At 39.2% G+C, this 20016-nt stretch overlaps 1 protein-coding gene across 7 annotated transcripts in view; it reads left to right on the top strand.

Annotated features, from left to right (window-relative positions):
• The first annotated feature begins 878 nt into the window (after nt 1–878).
• PABPC1L (poly(A) binding protein cytoplasmic 1 like) overlaps nt 879–20016 on the top strand; it is a 32227-nt gene continuing 13089 nt past the window's right edge. For 2 of the 7 annotated variants that reach the window (XM_058176504.1, XM_058176503.1), the window contains exons 1-12: nt 879–1087; nt 2783–2976; nt 3863–3978; nt 6016–6155; nt 7193–7287; nt 8292–8429; nt 10743–10838; nt 13447–13713; nt 15301–15391; nt 15673–15801; nt 16521–16660; nt 17482–17575. In XM_058176504.1, the coding sequence (XP_058032487.1) occupies nt 895–1087; nt 2783–2976; nt 3863–3978; nt 6016–6155; nt 7193–7287; nt 8292–8429; nt 10743–10838; nt 13447–13713; nt 15301–15391; nt 15673–15801; nt 16521–16660; nt 17482–17575 (1693 nt within the window). In that variant the 5' untranslated portion in view covers nt 879–894. Of the gene's footprint in view, nt 1088–2782; nt 2977–3862; nt 3979–6015; nt 6156–7024; nt 7288–8291; nt 8430–10742; nt 10839–13446; nt 13714–15300; nt 15392–15672; nt 15802–16520; nt 16661–16941; nt 17576–20016 lie in introns of those variants that run through there. The other 5 variants (XR_009154348.1, XM_058176505.1, XR_009154350.1 and 2 more) reach the window with 5 other exon arrangements.

Genomic DNA, 20016 nt, shown 5'->3' with positions numbered 1-20016 from the left:
TAGTAGTGAATTATCCTGTAGAAAAAGTGAAATTTCACCAGAGTCCTTGTCTCATAGCTCTGTCTACTGTCAAAGTTTATATAAATGCTTCATAAATGTTATTTCTCCCATATATGCATATCCACTAGTGTAGGAAGCAATTTTAAGACTCAAAAAGGTTTAGAACTCAGTTTGGAAAAGACCTACTTTCTTCTTCCACTATAAAATTATTTTACCAATGATCTCTTCTGAGAATTCTGTTGGATTTTGAATAGTGTGATCTGGCTTTGAAAATTGCTTGGCCATAAAAATTAGCAACCTTGGGATACTTACTCCAGTTTAGCAATCTTGGGATAATAGCTTATCATCATCAAGTATAATGAGCTTAGTATAATCTCAGCCCATTGTACTTCACTAAGTACATTAGTACTTCACTAAGAAGATATAAAGATAAAATAGGTTCCAAAGAAGTACCAAGTCAGTTTACTGCAATGTTTCTCAACATCAGCAACATTATGATGTGTGGATTTCAACTCCCAGGATTCTCTAACTAGCATTTCTTGTTTTCTGCATATAGAAAGTTGAATTCCTTTACTCCCCCTTCTAGTCTTATTGCAATATAATGGGGATTATGGAAAAGGGATTGGATTCTAGTTTAGGTAGACCTGGGTGAGGACAGCTTATATATACTTTGCCTTCAATTATATGTTGGAATGTAGTTCACTCTAAATATTTTTCCCTGATACCATGTGAGTCTTCATTGCACTGTTGTCAGGCACACATGGAGAAGTTACAAGGAGTGCTATTGTAGCTATTCTAACCCCATGTTGTTTTTGTGTCTCAAAAGTCTACATTATGCAACTGAGTAGTAACTAGGTTCTGCTTCACTTCCAAAGTTACACTAGATGATTGGCCATGAATGCTAGTGGCCCAGGATATCCTCTAGCCTCTCTCTATGTGGGTGACCTGCATCCAGATGTTACCGAAGCCATGTTGTACGAGAAGTTCTCACCTGCTGGATCCATCATGTCCATCAGAGTTTGTCGAGATGTTGCCACACGGCGATCTCTAGGTTATGCTTACCTAAATTTTCAACAGCCTGCTGATGGTAAGAACTTTATTTGCTTGGTTTAATATTGATACTGTATGCAAATGCAATACCTACTAAAATATTCTTTCTTTTACTATTTTCCTCCAACTAATTTGTCTTTAAAAGCTTTAGATTTTCTGAGAGGATGTGGTTTCCTCTTCAGTCTTATTTTCCTTTTTCTGATGGAAGAGGATTGTAATATCCTTTTCAGGGCTAATAACTTTGAACTAATGTTTCATATATGCTTTATATCAATATTTCTTATTTTCCATAATTGTATGAACACTCAGACTTGCTTATCCATTTTTTAAATGTGATGTTTTTATTTCTCCAACACTTAATGGGAGTCTGTGCTCTTCTGTTAGAAATCTGAATGCCACTTGCTGATCTATTTCAATCTGAAGAAATGGGAGAACTAGTACTTTTAATTTTTTTAAAAATGATAAAAAAGAATATTGTCTTGACGAAGTAAGTGATGAAATAAGGACCACCTCTTTTACTCATAAACTGCAAATGCAAATGTTAATTTTTAATGCACAAAGTTATTCTTATGGATTTTATTAATGGTATCAGACATCAATGGATCAAATATAAATGTAAATGTTAATGATCATAAATTCAATCTGTCTGTTGCTGTTGGTTTGCAACACTTATTTGTAGTCCAAGGTTCCCTGTTGATGTTGTCCTGGGTTCCCGCAGGAACGGGTCTCAGCCCTCGCTGAGACAATTTAGTGGGTCCTCGCAAGGACGAAAGAAGCCGAATAAAAGACACCACACCAGAGGCTTTTCAAGATGAGAGAGCACGAAGAAAGGGGTTGTAAAAGGAATGTTGTAAAAAGATCCCCCTTAGATCGCAACAGTCTCTTTTATTATGCAGTTTTAGCAGGGAGGGGTAACTACAGCAAGGAGGGAATTAGCATATAGAAACTTAACATCACCAATCAGCAAGCGTTTAGAGTATACGTATTAGCAAAATACCACGTGTTTTTCAGGAAATCATGCATTTTACCTGAATAGAAACCCAACTTAGGAATGTAAAACTAACTCAGGGAAAGGTAGGGGCCCAAATCAGGGAGAGCAAAACTATGCATCTAACTCAGGGAAGGTTCAGCGGAATAGAAACCTAATTCAGGGAAATCAGAACTATGGGTACTATTAATCATGTCTGTCATGTAGCACTGAAAAAAGTCAAGTCAAGTTCTCCCGGCTGTGAGGCCTAAGAAAACCTGAACCAATGATATATCCATATGTCCTCTGTTTTTATTTTTTAAGATGGGTAAATGATATATCCATATCTGTCAACATCACTCTAAATTCATAAGTTTTGACAGGGCCTTTGTTTTCCAAAATAATGTCTGAAACATCAAATTGAACATGTACAATTTAAGCTTTTCATCAGAAAAAAAAGTTTTATTAAATAAAAAATGCAATGAATATGCTGCAGAAGGATATATTATTATTACATGTTAATCAGTTCTATATTATCGTTTTCATTTTGATCATTTTAAATTTAGGATTTCACATGCAAACAACTCCATGAAACCCAGTGATTTCTTAAACCCTTATCCTATCTCTTGTTTTCTTGAAGATAATCTATGTTGGTAATTCTGAACTATTTGAAAAGTTAGATGTTGCTGCACTGCAATTTGTATTTCTCAAGTTTGTGTTTGATATATTGGTAAATAAATGTGTTTTTATTTTTCCTTCTTCAAGCTGAACGGGCTTTGGACACCATGAATTTTGAAGTTATAAAAGGTCGGCCCATTCGTATCATGTGGTCCCAGCGAGATCCCGGACTCAGAAAATCAGGTGTCGGGAATATTTTCATCAAGAATCTGGATGATTCCATTGATAATAAAGCCTTATATGATACATTCTCAGCTTTTGGAAATATTCTTTCTTGCAAAGTAGGTGCAACCTTTTCAGAAATCATTAAATATAGTTCTCTTTTTTATGATGCATTTTCATTCGGAAGTCTGAAATATATTTATGTTTGTGTCACTTTTTCTTACCAATGTTCAGCTGCAGTATCAATTTGTTATTGTTTAATAGCTTTCAATTTAACAAGACTTTCAATTATTTTTCCCCTGGGTGAAACATCCAGATCAGGGGTCTCCAACCTTGGCAACTTTAAGACTTGTGGAGTTCAACGCCCAGAGTTCCAGAGCTCCCAGAGCAAAGCTGGCTGAAGAACGCTGGGAGTTGAAGTCCACAAGTCTTAAAGTTGCCAAGGTTGGAGACCCCCGATCTAGATCACAGGTGTCAAACTCGCTGCATCACGTTGCCGTCATGTGATGTTTCGTGATATTTTTCCCATTCACAGAGCTGGGGTGGGCATGGCCTGTACATGACGCATCCAGCCCATGGGCTACCAGTTTGACACCCCTGATCTAGATCATTTCCCCACTTTCTCCAAGCATCTTTTCAGGATGGGACAAGAGATGATGGTTTCTCAGCTGTCAAAATTACTAGAATGGCTCCAGAAGAGCACTTGAGAGCTCTAGAACTGTATACACTGATATCTCTCCAAATATGCTTCCATTCAGTATCCATAAAATCTCCATCCAGCATCGACAATACAGATTAGTAGTTGGAGATTATGAGACCTAAAGCCAACATTCTTAGAGGGCTTCAGGTTAAGCAGGTGATAGCTATTATTCTTGGGAACTGGGAATATAAAAGGCAACTGGGAAGAACTGGGAATATGAAAGGCAAGCAGTGGACTGATTATCAGTTCCAAGTTTTGGTTCGCCTCATTTTCTTTCTCTCACCTTTCTCTTAAATTTCTTAAAGGTTGTTTGTGATGAGAATGGATCTAGGGGTTATGGCTTCGTCCATTTTGAGACCCACGAGGCAGCACATAGAGCAATTAATACAATGAATGGAATGCTGCTAAATGATCGCAAGGTGTAAGTGGAAGCCTGACCAGATGGTGCAATGAATTCCACCAACCCCACCCTGTATCCTTTACAATGGGAATAACCTGCAATTCTAGTAGAGTTTAAAGAAACAGTTGTGTCTTGGTGGTAACTGTGTGATTTGAATGTATAAGATCCAGGTTCAGTTCTGGGATCTCCTGGGAAGCAAGACTCTCTGAATCTTTGAAACTTAGTAGATCCTTTATTAGTTAGGGTCAACAGAGTGAAATCAGTTAGGTTTATTAGGCCAAATACATCAATTGGCATGAGTCATTTTCTATATCCTGGAGTGGTTACTGTAGTATTTTGCCTGGGAGTTTACTTTCAACTCACAATTGAGGTCAGGTTTGACCTTTTAGATCAGAAATAGCCCAAAGTAATCGGTAGCCCCCAAACCCCTGGGTGTGGCCCCCAGATTTTCTGTATAAGTTGCCATCAGATTTCAATTCAAAGTGTACTAAAAGAAGGGAATTGTGAAATAAAAGGGGAAAGTCATTTTATAATATTGAAATTTTAATATTAAAATTAGCCTTCATATAGGTTTCACATTTTAATAATAAATCATCAGGAATAAAGGTTTATTCCCAAAAGCCGACTATGGTCCTCGCTTGAATGCTGCAAATACTGTTTCAGATTTTTTTAAAAATCTCAAATTATCACTTTTTAAAAACTGATATTGTACATCTTGAAATCATTCTACATATTTGATTTAAAATATGAATGTAGTAAAGCAGTTTTTATTCTTCCCTTTTATATATAAGAATTTAAATCTATGAAGCAACATTCTTAAACTGACTGGCTTTTTTTGTTTTTTGTTTTTAAAATTGACTTTAAGGTATTGCACACTTAGAAACATTATTTTTAAGGGTGGAATATGGATTTTAAAAATATATGAAATAAAAAACACTTCTCAATCTCATTATTTAACCTCTGGATTCCCTTAAAGCACTAGTTCCCCAACCTTTGCGACTTGGAGGCCTGGGTGTGGAGGAGGAGAGGGGAACTGGGCCATGCTAATGATGGGCTGGTGTGCATGCGCACAACTTAACTTGCACTAGAGACAGGCTGGTGTGCATGTGTGTGATTGCTCGCTGGCCTGCCGCTCACACAAGTTGAGCGATGTGTGTTTACTCCACCAGCCACTCACGTGGCCCAATTCTAAATAGGCAGAGGAGGGATTCACTTACCATTTTTTTCGGAGTATAAGACGCACCTTAGTTTTTGGGGAGGAAAATAAGAAAAAAGCTGATTGGCCAGTGGATCAGCATCCCAGAATACCCCCAGTCAGCTGTTCCCAGAAGTGAATTTTAGCAACAGGTTCCTTGGTTGTGAGCTCTGTGCCTTGCTTTTTTTTCTGCCACTGAAAGCCTCCGAAACAGAGCTTCAGAAAAAAAGCCTCTGAAGCTCTGTTTCTGAGGCTTTTTTTCTGAAGCTGTTTGGAGGCTTTTTTTCTGAAGCTTCATTTCTGATGCTGTTTTCAGCCTCTGAAACCTCTGTTTGAGAAGCTGGGTGGGGCTACATTTGGAGTATAAGATGCACCCAGATTTTCACCCTCTTTTTTTGGGGGAAAAAGGTGCATCTTATACTCCGAAAAATACGGTACCTTCCCTACCGGTTTACAAATGTGAGGCCTTCCGTGCATGTGCCATACTCGTGCATTATGTCTGGGAGGGTGGGCAGAGCCTCCCGCATTCTGCCGAACTGTACAGAACCGGCTGAATCCCACCTCTGCAAATAGGCCATGGCCCAATAGTGGACTGCGGCCCAGAGGTTGGGAACCCCTGCCCTAAAGAAAATACCTTTGCAAACATACCAAAGCATGCAATCCTGCCTCTTTCTGAATGTTATCGAAATTTGGCTTCCAAAAGATTCACCTGAGAAGACAAGCTTTGGCTTTGCAGAACTGCAAGGAAGAAGCTGCCCCAGCTGCATAATTTGTCAGCTGAATAAAAGAGAGTAGGAGGTCCCTTCTGCCCTTGCAATACCCTTTTGAGAGTTGGCTTCACATCTCCTGTCTTGACTCTGCAGATTTGTTGGCCACTTTAAGTCCCGCCGAGAGCGAGAAGCAGAATATGGAGCCAAAGCAATGGAATTCACTAATGTCTACATCAAAAACTTTGGAGAGGACATGACTGACGAGAGGTTGCAAGAAATATTCTCAAAATTTGGTAAGGGTGGCAGTTAAAAGTGCTGGGTTAGGGTTAGGGTTAAGATTAGGGTTACAGTGAGCATAAGTTTAACAGCTTAGCAAAATAGCAATAACACTTAGACTTATATACTGTGTCACAGTGCTTTGCAGCACTCTCTGAGGAGTTTACATATGTCAGCATTTTACCTCATTTTATTGACCTCAGAAGAATGGAAGGCTGAGTCAACTTTGAGCTGGTCAGGATGGAACTGCTGGCAGTCAGCAGAGTTAGCCTGCAATATGGCATTCTAACCATTGCGCCACCATGGCTTAGATGCTGTTTCAGTTTTTTTGTGCAGACGATAGAGCCAGTAGTGTGATCTAACCTACTTCCACATAGGTAAAAACATTCCATTGCGAAGTAAAAAATTGAAATCATAATCTAAGCCATAAGGGTACAACAATTTTGCATCTGTTTTAAGGATATATTTTGGGAAGTTTTCCCCATCTGTTGCTGTTCAGATACAGTGCTCATCACCTCCTCTAATTCTTTTGAATTTGTCTAGTATCCCTAAGGAATGAAAATTGATAACCATTATATTTGGAGGCTACAGAATTATGGAAAGCTACATTTTTATATGTAAGCTGGTTTAAAAATGGCTTCCTGTTCAATATCAATTAGAAATTCCTTCCCTGTAATGATATTCAGAACACCTGACCTATTTGTCTTGAGCTATCTAGTAAGTGGATGCACTTGGTAAGCAGAAGACTTCATTGTAAAATATATAAAATGACAAGGATGGCTAGTATTTGGAGAGTAATAACTTGATTTGTATGGCTAGCCATGTGATTTAAGCAACTCTGGGTCACTCGAACTGCCATGACACAAATTTGAATTTTCTATTGCAGAATTTGAAGACATGAAAAATACCTCCCTGGAGTAAAAATTTCTCTGTGGTACTTATTGGCATGTATCCATTACTATCCATGAATGGAGCTGAGCACCTTGTGCCTCAGTGCTCCATGAAAACCTTATTTCTTGTAGTATAAGCCTAAAAGTTTTTGTTCTACTTCCAGGAAAAACTTTGAGTGTCAAGGTCATGATAGATAGTTCTGGCCGCTCAAAAGGATTTGGTTTTGTCAATTTTGAGAAGCATCAAGATGCTCAGAAGGCAAGTTGATCTTTGTTCTCAATCTTCCTTTCTCTGCTAAAGAGTAATGGTAGGAGGAAAGATTTGGGGAATATAATAAGAGTTTAAGAGTCAGTAGTATCTCGTCATAGGTTGAACTAGTGTTCCAATTATTTCTTCAGGCTGTGGCAGGATGTATTTCATCCTTTGGCTAGTTCAAAGCAGCCCTTGATTAAAAAAATAAATGCAGTTAGTACACGACTTACAAAAATTCATTTAGTGACCAGTGTTGGGTTTCAAATTTTTTTACTACCGGTTCTGTGGGGGGTGGCTTGGTGGGCATGGCATGGCTTGGTGGGCGTGGCTTGGGCGTGGCAAGGGAAGGATACTGTAAAATCTCCATTCCCTCCCCAATCCAGGGGAAGTTACTGCAAAATCCCCATTTCGTCTTCATCAGCTGGGACTTGGGAGGCAGAGAATAGATGGGGGCAGGGGCAGTCAGAATTTTTACTACCGGTTCTCCGGTTGTCCGAACTACTCAAAATTTCTGCTACCGGTTCCCCAGAACTGGTCAGAACCTGCTGAAACCCACCTCTGTTAGCGACTCTTCGAAGTTACCAAGCACTGAAAAAAGCAACATACAACTGGTACTCACACTTAAGACTGTTGCAACATCCCTATGGTGGCATGATCAAAATGTGAGTGCTTGGCAACCAGCAAGTTTTAGGACAGTTTCAGCGTCCGAGGATCATATGATTGTCATCTGAGATCTCAAGGACTTCTGACAAATGAGGTTAATGGGAGAAGCAAGATTCACCTAACAACAGCATGATTCATTTAACAACTGCAGTGATTTGCTTAACAACCATGGTAAAAGTTGTAAAGTGGTGCACAACTCACTTAACAACCTGCCTTGCTTAATAATGGAAATTCTGATACCAGTTATGGCTGTAAGTCAAGGACTACGTGTAACGAAATCATAAAGTATGAGGTGATTTCCTGTGAAATAAATTTACAGCCTGGCCTGTCACCTCTTCTCACTGTAGGCCGTTGAGCAGATGGATGGAAGTGAGATCAATGACCGAACAGTATTTGTTGGCAGAGCCCAAAAAAGGATGGAGCGACAAAATGAGCTGAAGCGTAAATTTGAACAAATGAAGCAGGAAAGAATGAACCGATATCAGGTAATATGAGCCGAAGGCAAAGTTTGGCTAGTACAGAACCATTGGATGTCTTTTAAAAATCCCACATTCTGTTGTTGGACTCCAAAATGCACCTCTACTAGAATGAATGGACTGGATGAAGGGACAGAGATAGCAATAGCACTTAGACTTATATACCGCTTTACAGTGCTTTACCAGCCCCTCTAAGCGGTTTATAGAGTCAGCATATTGCCCCCACAATCTGGGTCCTCATTTTACTGACCTCAGAAGGATGGAAGGCTGAGTCAACCTTGAGCCTGGTGAGATTTGAACTGCCAAATTGCAGGCATCCAGCAGTCAGCAGAAGTAGCCTGCAGAACTGCATTCTAACCACTACGCCACTGTGGCTCTTGATGAAAATGGGAGTGAGAGAAGGAAAATTGAACTAAATTCCCCTTTTCTGCTAAATGATCTCAAATGTCCCATCTATGGCTGGCTATGATTCTTCATCTTGTATTATAGTTGACTCTGATTTGATTCAGTCCCACAGTTACATATTTTATTGCGAGTTTTATTACTGTAACATTCTCCATTCTCATTCCCTGCCCCTTTCCTATTCTGTACTGGGACCTATTGAACAGAAAGTTGGAATAGATTGAGTTTAAGTGACTGTTGTTGGCTAATCCAATACTTTGGATGTTTTCTGATGACTCTAGCAGTTAGGTTCACTCTACTGTATTGCTGTCAGTCAGAAAGAGGCAGATGGGGAATGGGGGCTGCCTGAAGAAAGAATGGACTATAGATTTGGAAGTTTCTGAACAGTAAGTGTCAGGTTGTTACCAAATAAGTGTAGTGATGTCTCTCTTCTTTTTATGCCTTTTAAGCAGAGTGTCTTTTCCCAAGAAAAGTTCTCAAACTGTGTGTCAAACCTCATTTTCTTGTACTTTCTCATTTTAATTTAGACCCAGTTTCCTATTCTGCATGTTTCTTGCTTCATGTTATAAACTCTTAAGGTATATATTTTGCCCAAACAAAAACCACAAATGTTGGCAAGATATAGCTGGATTGGAAGTTAACAAATATGGTAGTTTAAAAAACTTTTTCTAGAGGCCAGTTCTGTCCTTAGAGCCATTAATAGGGATTAATGGATATTCCTGTTTTAAAAATGTACAGTCTGATTATCCCAGAAAGTGCTGAGTCAAGGTTCAAATGAAGCTCCTCATATTTCTCAAATGTGGAACTTTTCAGTTAATCGGGTTTTCTGATAATTAGCTCTTTCTTATCTTTATTACATGAATAGCATGTGTAGATTATTGTAATCCAGGAGGAATTTGGGGTTCATTTGGGTAAGGACTACTTACAGTATCTAGGTGGGCCTTTCTAGCCAGTTATTCTTCTTTTGTAAAATATAAACATGCTACATAGCTTAGGACTTGGATATCTATGGACTGCCTTCAACCAGTGGATTACATCCACTCATTAAAATTGGGAAGGGTGGACTCTTTTAAGATCCTTTCTCTTAAGAAATATCATCTTTAGGGACTTTAAGATTGAGCCTTCTCAGTTGGTGTCCTCCTCCTTGGGAACAGCATTCTTCTCAAGTTTAGGTTTGCTCCCATCTCATTGTTTTTCAGAAACCATTAACATTTTCCTGAAAGGGTTGCGATTGATTGAGAATTAAAGGGATCATCCTGCCATGAATGGGTTGTTAGAATTGATCCTCAGGGTGCTGTTATTCTGTTTTGTTGCATATTGTCATTGCTATATTAATGTTGCATTGTTCCTTCTGGCTGTAAGTAGCTTTGACCCTCATTAGCAAGATGTAAACTATAGTGGGTATAAAAACCAGAGAACAAATTCAATAAAAATAACATGTATTCTAGATTTAGGCACTGGGTAAATGGCAAATAGTTAGCATAGGTCAATGTTAAATTCACTTCATGAATTTGAAAGATAATATCTAGGGCAGCCCCTCCCCCAAGTCTTCTAGGTATTTTCAATTATAACTCTTTTTTATCTTTGACTCGCATGACCACTCATCAGATAAAGCTAATCCTAAACCTTAGATACTGCTCTTGATAGCATGTGAGGTTCTTTCAGCCTTTTGATACTGGATGTTGTCACTTATATGCAATGGTGGGATTCAAGAAATTTAACAACTGGGTCTCTGCCCTAATGATTTCTTCCAACAACCAGTTTGCCAAACTGCTCAGAAAGTTAACAACCGGTTCTCCCGAAGCGGTGTGAACTGGCTGAATCCCACCACTGCTTATATGTCTAAATTCATTACAAAACTCTTATTTCAATATCATTTATGGTGAAGAGACAAAAATGGCTGTGCTTGTTTGCTTTCAGGGAGTAAACTTGTATGTAAAGAACTTGGACGATGGCATTGATGATGAGCATTTGAGAAAAGAATTCTCACCCTATGGAACCATCACAAGTGCCAAGGTCAGATTCTAACACCTAAATATCCTTGCATATTTGATAGGGATGCTTGCTAGTTGTTCTCACCAATTGCAAATAGTACTGGGCTGTATCCTTTCAGTATGCAGTTTGAACTCGTTTCATGATTTGCTTCACCAAAACCTAGTGGATGTTTTAATATGTAGGGCTGCATAATATGGAAGGAATAATAACCACAGGAGCTTTCACTTGCACTGCAGTCCGTTACCATTCTCTCTTAATTTTTTTTGATTGATTTATTAATATGCTTAAACCAAAGCTCATTTTATGACACCAAGTCAGTCTCCGTGTAATTATAATTAATTACCCCTCTCTATGCCTTGTATTTTGTGCAGTAATTCTGATTGCTATGTTTTTTATTTAAAACATTTTAATCTATTTTTTCTGTCTGAAAGCATAAAACACAAGACTTGTTTTGTACAGTTGTTGAATGCAGAGGTAGCAATGTGGCTTACTGATAAATATAAGATTATCCTATAGAACCAAGTTTCTGCAAATTCTCTCTTTCTCCCTCTCTGGGGGAGAGAATGTGAAAGGGTAGAAACATTATACAATCTTGAAATAATAAACCAATTTAATACATTGATTACTGTGTGTTAGAAGCTATGTAAAAGTTTGGGCACAGTATATTACGAAGCTTGTAATAAAGGCCGGAGAAGGACATTTAGAATTGAATCATCTGCATCATTTCCATGGTATATAACCGGGGTGAAATCTACTTACCTTCCTTACCAGTTCAGAAGTTCATATGCCCGCATGCGCACATCACATGCGCACACAAACCTGCGCATGCGCAAAATCTTCTGCGCATGCACAGCAGGTAAAAAACATATTACTTCCTGGTTCCTGGTTAAAACCAGGAAGTAATGACACCCAGGCAGGAGGGCAGAGCTTTGCTCTGCGATAGTTACTGGATCACCGAACTACCGGTCACGATCGCTATCAGATCGCACAATCCGGTCCGATCCGGGACCATTTCATCCCTGTATATAATGTTCTACCAGCAAGGCAGATTCTAACATTGAGGCATATTCAAATCTGTTCTGTAGTTGATTGTTTGATATCGCTATTAGCTTTCAATTGAAAACAAGAATTTAAACTAGAGTTTTAATATTTCCAAATTTCCTTAATTGCCACTGTTAATATAACAGAAGAAAGCTGTTAAATACACGATGAGAGAGGAAATTAGTTGCATTTCATGCAATGACAACCCAAATCAAAAATAACTTTGTTGCGGCTTCATCCCCCTACTCTGATGCATTGGGAATCACTACTTTTTGTAGCCTTTACACCTAGCCTACCTTCTGTATGCCAAATGTGAAGTTGTGTAACCCTAATCCATGCAAACTGCTTTTAAAAGCTTGTTTTTCCAGAGTTTGGAAAAGTTGCCAGTTGGTTCATTCTCTTCGGTCCATTTCTCTTTCTATGCACAGGGTGTCTGCAGGCTGTGGTCAACAAATCTAGATGATGGCCACAGAAGTGCAATGGATGCTCTACTGTTTTTTTTATGTGCAGCCTACCTAAAAAGATGTGGAGCTTTGATTGTACTTCTATTTTAGTTGCAAAATACAGATTTGGGGTCCAATATCTTTTGTCGGTGAGTTCTTAAAAGAACTGTTGTAATCTAATTGCTGCCTCTGTAATTTTTGACAGTAAGAAATACAGTATCCATTTCGGTTGATATGTGTATAGACTTTTAGCTGTTTTGTTAGGAGAGAGCATTACTCGGAGTATACCATCATGGAAGAAGTCTACACTTCATACACCTGGGCTGGGATGATCTCATTGCAGCCACATCAGAAGCAGTTAGATCTGTGATGGTGAACCTATCACATGCGTGCCTGTAGTCGCACATGGAGCCATGTTGTCTGGCATGCGCAGCATCGCCCGTTCCTCTTCCGGGTTTCTGGCACACATGCGCACAAGCCGATCAGCTGGCCTTTCTGCGTGCAGCATTGCCAGAAACCAGAAGAGCTGGTCTTCCATTTTCCTGCATAAGCATGCGTGCTGGCCAGCTGACTGGTGTGTGTGCATGCACGGCAGTAACTGGAAGACTTGCTGGCCAGTGTGCATGTGGGCGTCAGAAACCGGAAGTACCTTATCTGTGCACACATGCCCCCTAGGCAGCTCCTCTTCCTGATCTTGGCCCTGACGAGCGTGCATGTGAAATGCTCCCTTTTCGGCAGTTGGTGCCATTTGCTTTCTCCATCACTGAGTTAGATGGTTAGATATAGATCCTTAGATATAGAATTAGAACATCTATCCTATTGTGACTCTATAGTACCACATTAGGAAGATTTTATCATGGTTTTACCTTAATCTAATATTTTATCTCATATATTGTATTGTACACACACACACACACACACACACACACACACACACACCTTTATGTAAACGCATATTTGTGTATTAGTGTTGTATATCAGTGATTGCATGACTTCTGTAGATGCCATACGCTAAATAAAATAAAATTTAATTGCGCTCTTGTAAGCACCATCTTGACTGGTTTGACCATATTGACCAGGGTGAACATCCCTGTCTGTGCTAAGAGTCAAGGGCTCAGTGGACTTTGTTTTAATTTCCTATTCAGGTAATGATGGATGGCGGACACAGCAAAGGTTTTGGGTTTGTATGTTTTTCTTCCCCAGAAGAAGCGACCAAGGCTGTGACTGAAATGAATGGACGCATCGTCAGCACTAAGCCTTTGTATGTGGCCCTTGCCCAACGGAAAGAGGAGAGAAAAGCCATTCTCACCAACCAATACATGCAGAGGCTGGCCACCATGAGGGCCTTTCCTGGTCCACTCCTGTGTTCTTTCCACCCTTCTACAGGCTACTTCCTGCCCTCAATTCCACAGGTAAGACCTATAAGAATACCGCTTCCCTTAAAGATGCATAAAGCTAACAGCATTTGACAGCTTAGATCTCAAGGAATATAAAAACACTTCTCCCTTGAGGTGCATATTTTAAAATGTGCCCACAGGCATCAGAATCAAATTTATACCTGCAGCATGTGAGTGATTAGGCTGGACTACTTTTTTTCCCCAACCTGGGGACCTGTGTTTAACTCACAGAATCATCTATTGCAATGTCCTTCCTGTTGAAGACTACTTTAGCTTCAATTACAACAATACAAGAGCACACAATAGATTTAAGCTTAATGTTAATTGCTCCAATCTTGATTGCAGAAAATATGATTCAGTAACAGAGTTGTTAATGCCTGGAATAAAGTACCTGACTCTGTGGTCTCTTCCCAAAATCCCCAAAGCTTCAATCAAAAACTGTCTACTATTGACCTCACCCCATTCCTAAGAGGTCTGTAAGGGGCGTGCATAAGAGCACAAACATGCCTACCGTTCCTGTCTTACTGTTTCCTTCATTATATTTTGCCCTTGTGCCCGCCTGGAGTACCAATGATGTCATGGCATCACCAGTGAGCAGGACAATCATTTGGAAACCTTTTTTGTTTTGGGGACAGAGATGGGAGTGAGATGCATTCTCTTTTAATCTTCACAGAGAGATAAATGATTTATCTAATCCTTGCAATATTAACAACGAAAAACTGGAAAAAATTAGATTTTTGGTACCATGTAACACTAAGTTAGAATTTTGTTAGTGCCTATTATCATTCTTATGGATATTATTTCCACAAGGTAATTATGCACTCTGTGAAGAGGTATTATTTTGGCTCATCGAAATCTAATCAGCTTAATTTGAATGCCCTCAAATTCTAGTGTTAGAAGTCTGAAAAACAATGAATTGTTTCAAATAAGAAATGAAGTGACTTGTTGCATGCGAAGAGAGGCTTCATCATTGTTCATTCACCATGCTCTGATTGAAATCTGTAGTCCAATACATTTGAAATTCACTAGGTTGACAACAGCTTCGTATCGTCATCTCCAGCCAGTGACGTTATTCAATTATGCATATAACTGAAGCTAGACTGGGAAATAAAAAGAAGACAATAGCAAAACATTTTCATATTGTTGCCATGAAACCTGCCTGGATATGTTAATGAATTCATCATCAGTCATTGAGTTAGATCTGAAATTCCCAATCTGGAGGCACCAGATTGGGAAAAACTCTTAGATTTATAAACCTAGTGCAGGATAGCAACAATCTGTATTAATACTGGAAGTACAAAAATAAAAACATCACAGAATCTGTAGTGGGTTTCACTTATCTTTTCTACCGGTTCATTATTGGAAGCACACACATACACGCAGAAGCTTCTGTGCATGCACAGAGCGTCCGTGATAACATCTGGGTGAATCTACCAATTCACTCAAACCAGGGTGAACCAGTAGCAACCCATCACTGCACAGAACTTATAAAATCCCCATGTTGGTTCCTTCGTATGTTTCAAAATGTTAATGAGGTAAAAAAAATAAATACCTTGTTAGTTTATATACATTGTCATGCCGCCTTCTCTTCTTTCTTCTCAGCCACAAACTAGAGCTACTTTCTACAGTCCAAGCCCAGTTGCCCCGGTCCGCCCAGCCCCTCGCTGGAACACTCAGTCCTCCAGACATCCTTGTGAGTTGAAATGTTATTATCCAGAAAAATATGTCTGTGAATGTAATGAAATGAGGTTGCCCATGTGTGAAAACTTTCCTTTAATGTCATGGGGTAGGACTAAGAAATGTTCTTAAAATAGCAACCAAACTATGATTCATAATATTACGGGGTGGTGTGCATGGCTGGTAGTCTTAACTGTAAATTCCGTAATGAGAATGAACCAGAATTCTGGTATTAACTACTGCTATGATCTCATCTATAATTAAGGTTTCTGACGGAAGGTATTTAATTGTTGTTAGCATCCTATCATCCAGCTACTCCAATGGTGAGGCCTAATGGACCCCCTCGCCGCCTCCTCTCCAACATCAGCACTATGAGACAAGCCTCCACTCAAGTTCCCAGAGTACCATCCACTGGCCAGAGAGTGGGTAGGTTTGGGGCTTTTGCTAGTACATCGTCCAGATGAATGGAACTTAGATTTCTCAAGGGAATGGGTTTGCCTTGGTTTTTTGAATCACTGACCGGAAACAGGGAGGAAAGGAAACCTTAAAAGTTTGCACAATGAATTCTACAACGTGCTACTTCTTTCTTAACATAAAACCTTAAGTTTTGGAAGTCTGTTGCTGTATGACTGGAAAATAAAATCTGAGAATACGGTACCATGTAATGCTAAAGCTTAAATTAAAAATAATTTAAATCTAAATTAAATTTGTTTTGGCTTACTGAGCAAGCCCATGAGGGTTATCTGGAAGGAATGGGTTTACACAAAGCTAAAACAGTTAAGACACATTATGGCTTTTAATATTAAGTATAACCCAAGAAACTAAATTTATGGCTTAATTGGGTTAAATGTGTGGACAGCAGACTGGTGAAAATGTTACTTCTTGGGAGCCTGCTCTGGACAAAAGGCTAACCAAGAGTTTATGTCTGATGTAATCTTTGTCATTTGGGGATATCTTTCTACTTTTGTACCATGTATCATGCATGTGAAATCTGGCAAGGCTATTACAGATCTGTATCTTCCCAGGTTTAGGTGCAATGCAGAACTGTGCTATTTTAAAAGTGTTTTTTTTTAAATAAAAAATAAACATGTAATATTGTGGAACAATTAAAGCCTTCCTTCAAAATATTTCTGGTTTCATTCCAGTCAACATTGGAACGCAGACCATTAGTGCAAGAGCCTCCTCTTCTCCAACTTTCTCACGTGGTATCTCGCAGTACAAGTATTCTTCAGCTGTGAGGAATGTCCAGCCTTTGGACGCAGTAACATCTCTGCCAATGCAACAGGTCTCTACTCTTCCATTCTGCAGTTCAAAGACAGACTTAGTTGCAGAACCTAACTGCTCTTAGATGGGTTATTGCTGAGATACTGAATTTGACAAATTGTAGCAGAGATATGTAGAGCTGGGATTCTGATTTGGGAATGGTCTTAAGTTGGATATCGGTGAGAACTGACTCACAGAGAAACCAATGAGTCAGATCATTAGCCAGTTCATGTTTGCACACTTGGTTGATCAGGTGAGGTGACCAGATTACCAATAACATTCCTTTCCTATGTTTCCCTCTAGATGGAAATGGAGAGCACTACACTCCTGGTTATTGTGCTATTATTACACTGAAAATACAAGATTGTTCTCTTCTGCATTTGATCACACAAAAACATACCTTGATTAAAAAGAATACAAATATAGGATTGAAAGGACACTGCAAGATACTTTCAGTATTTGTCCAGTGGTCAGAACATAGTGGGGATCTTTGGGCTACAATGATTGAGGTTTAGGTCTATAGCCTTCTGTATGAAAAGGATATATTTATACAACAACATTCCAACTTTTAAGTTAACTTAAGCTATATATTGATTATTGCGTAGTGTATAGAAATCAAAGGTTCTGTGTTGCTTCTTCGATATGGCCAGGAGGAAGAATAAATTCTTTCACTGGATAAGATTTGAGTTGGACACATGTTTGTATTAAAACTGCTATATGAGTTTGCAAAGAGAAGAAAAGCTCTAACCAATGCATACTTCACGGCGAGTCATCAGTTGATATTAGTTGTTCGGTAGGAAGGGAAAGGGCTCTTCTCAGTAAATTTTGTTTCTTGGGCTTTAGGCTGTAGAACCAATCATTCATATCCATGGACAGGAGCCTTTGACCACATCCGTGTTGGCTGCAGCCCCTCCTCAAGAACAGAAACAAATACTTGGTGAGTGGTGTGTATCTTCTAGTAGGCAGCGTGTGAACTTCCCGCTCAGCCAGGACTTTCTCATAGAAGAAGTTGTAATCAAATATTTTATACTTACCATAGTTCAGCTTAGAAAACAATGTTTCCTAAAAGAAGATGTACTTCAATCAATCAGAATAGAGCTGGAGATTTTCTAGTCCAACCCCTTGCTCAAGGAGGAGACCCTGTACCCTTTCAGGCAAACGGCTGTCCAATCTCTTCTTAAAAACCTCCAGTGATGAAGCACCCACAACTTCTAAAGAAAAGCTGTTCCACTGGTTAATTGTTCTCACTGTTAGGAAGCTTCTCCTTAATTCCAGGTTGCTTCTCTCTTTGGTTAGTTTCCATCCATTGTTTCTTGTCAATGGATGTACATGTACTGTTTGTAATGACAGTAATTGGGACTGAAAACTCTATTGCTAAGTAACATGGTTGTAAAATGTGATGTCATGTGACTGCATCGATTTATGACTGCAGTTCTGGCAGATCTGGTTGCTGAAATTAACAAAATCCTTCCTGGTTGTTATGTGCAATGTCACGTGATCACCATTTGTGGCTTCCTGCTATCTTCCCCATTGACTATCCTTGTCAGAAGTTGGTTGTGAAGATTCCAAATGGAGACCATGTGACCATGGAACACCACAACCATTGTAATTGCATGCCAGTTGCAAGTGCTTGAATTGCAGTCACCTGACTCTGACACTCAGTGAGCAGCAGCAGCCAAAAAAGCTAATACAATCCTTGGTTGTATAAACAGAGGCATAGAATCAAAATCACATGAAGTATTAGTACTGCTTTATAAAGCCTTAATAAGGCCACGCTGCAATGGCTGCAACTATGAGGACCAATCCTATAACTCATTCAATGCCATCATGATTGCTAAATGAATGATTATTAAGCAATAACTCTCTGTATTATACTAGTTCTAAAATCTATCATAATGTTTTCTACTAATTATCTAAAGCTTTTACTTGTTTAGAAATTCACATGGCCGCCTATTTGATACAAGATAATTCTAGGCAACTCACAACAACATTAAATGAAAACAGAATAAATGAAATATTTAACTTCATATACATAGTGCTGCAACGTCACATAACTTTCCATGCTCTTACATTTGCTGAGCCCATTTCTATCCTAGCCCAAAGCCTGAGTGAAGAGCCAGGTCTTTACAGTTCTCCTAAGTTCTCTACCCATACAGTGGGTAGCTTCCAAATCTCAGGGACACTGTTGAAAAGGCATATACTAATACACTAATGGGATATGCAGTATTTTAGAAGGTTATTTTCTTAGATTAATGCTCTACAACTCTGTATGTAGGATATGTACTTGTATAGGAATAAACCAGAATAAATCAAATTGTAGTAAAAAGACTGGAAGAGCTGCATCTTTTAGCTGATAAGATGCAACTTCTTTTCTATTGCAAGAGATGAGGACTATTATCTGGTTATCTTCACAGGCTTAGATTTTTAGTCTCGCTCTGAATTGTATGTTTCTGGCCACCACACTGAGTCCTGGAGTCAGTCTTTGTTGCTTCTGGACAATACAGATGCAAGAAATAGTCTCCCGGAAAAAACTAGCTTTATGACTTAGTTCAGTGTCACCCATGTCCACTTTATAGCATTTAGAATAAAGCAAGCAAAAGGGATGAAATTGTTATAGCGAGTACTGGAGAGAAAAGAGGGAGAAGTATTACTTTGGTGAAATCTTGAGTTTTCCAGTTTAAATCAGGAGTGAAATGCTCCCGGTTCGGACTAGCTCGGCCGATCCAGTAGTGATGGCGGCTGCTGGTTCGGAGGACCGGTAGCAAAAATCCCTGGCCCTGCCCCCCCCGCCTCTGCTGAGCCGCACCATCAGCAGAGGTGGTTTTTTTTACTTTTAAAAGTTTTTCTTCAGCCGAAACATGCCTTTAAAAGTAAAAAAACAAAAACCTCTGATGATCGCGGGGCTGAGCAGAGATCATCAAAACCCTTTAAAAGTTTTTTTTAAAAAAACCTTCTTCAGCCGAAGGGGAAAAAAAAAACAAGAAAAAAACCCAAGGTTTTAAAAGCCTCCTCTGGCGATCCCAGAGGAGTTTCCTGCTCCTCACAGGCTTTTAAACTCTCTTTTTAACAGCCCCCACTTACAAGAGCCCCCACCCATGCCCAGCCAATTCCCCCTCCTCACTTACCTATAATTACTGCTCCTTGCTTTTTCTTCAGCTACAGAAGAAAAAAAAAGCTTGCTTTTACTTCCTGCTTTGCTGAATGAGGGACTGTAGGATTGAAGTCCACAAACTAAATTACTAAGGTTGGAGACCCCTGTTCTAAAAAAATAAATTAAAATAATAAAGTAAAATATTTGTGCAGCTTTCTGAGATTTGGTGTGTTTCTGTAATGTTTCAGTCTAACTACACAAACATACAAAATCACACAAAGCTGTAT

The sequence above is a fragment of the Ahaetulla prasina genome, chromosome 3, assembly GCF_028640845.1.
Source record: "Ahaetulla prasina isolate Xishuangbanna chromosome 3, ASM2864084v1, whole genome shotgun sequence".
Classification (NCBI taxonomy): Eukaryota; Metazoa; Chordata; class Lepidosauria; order Squamata; family Colubridae; genus Ahaetulla; species Ahaetulla prasina.
This window is presented reverse-complemented; position numbering and strand designations above follow the sequence as displayed.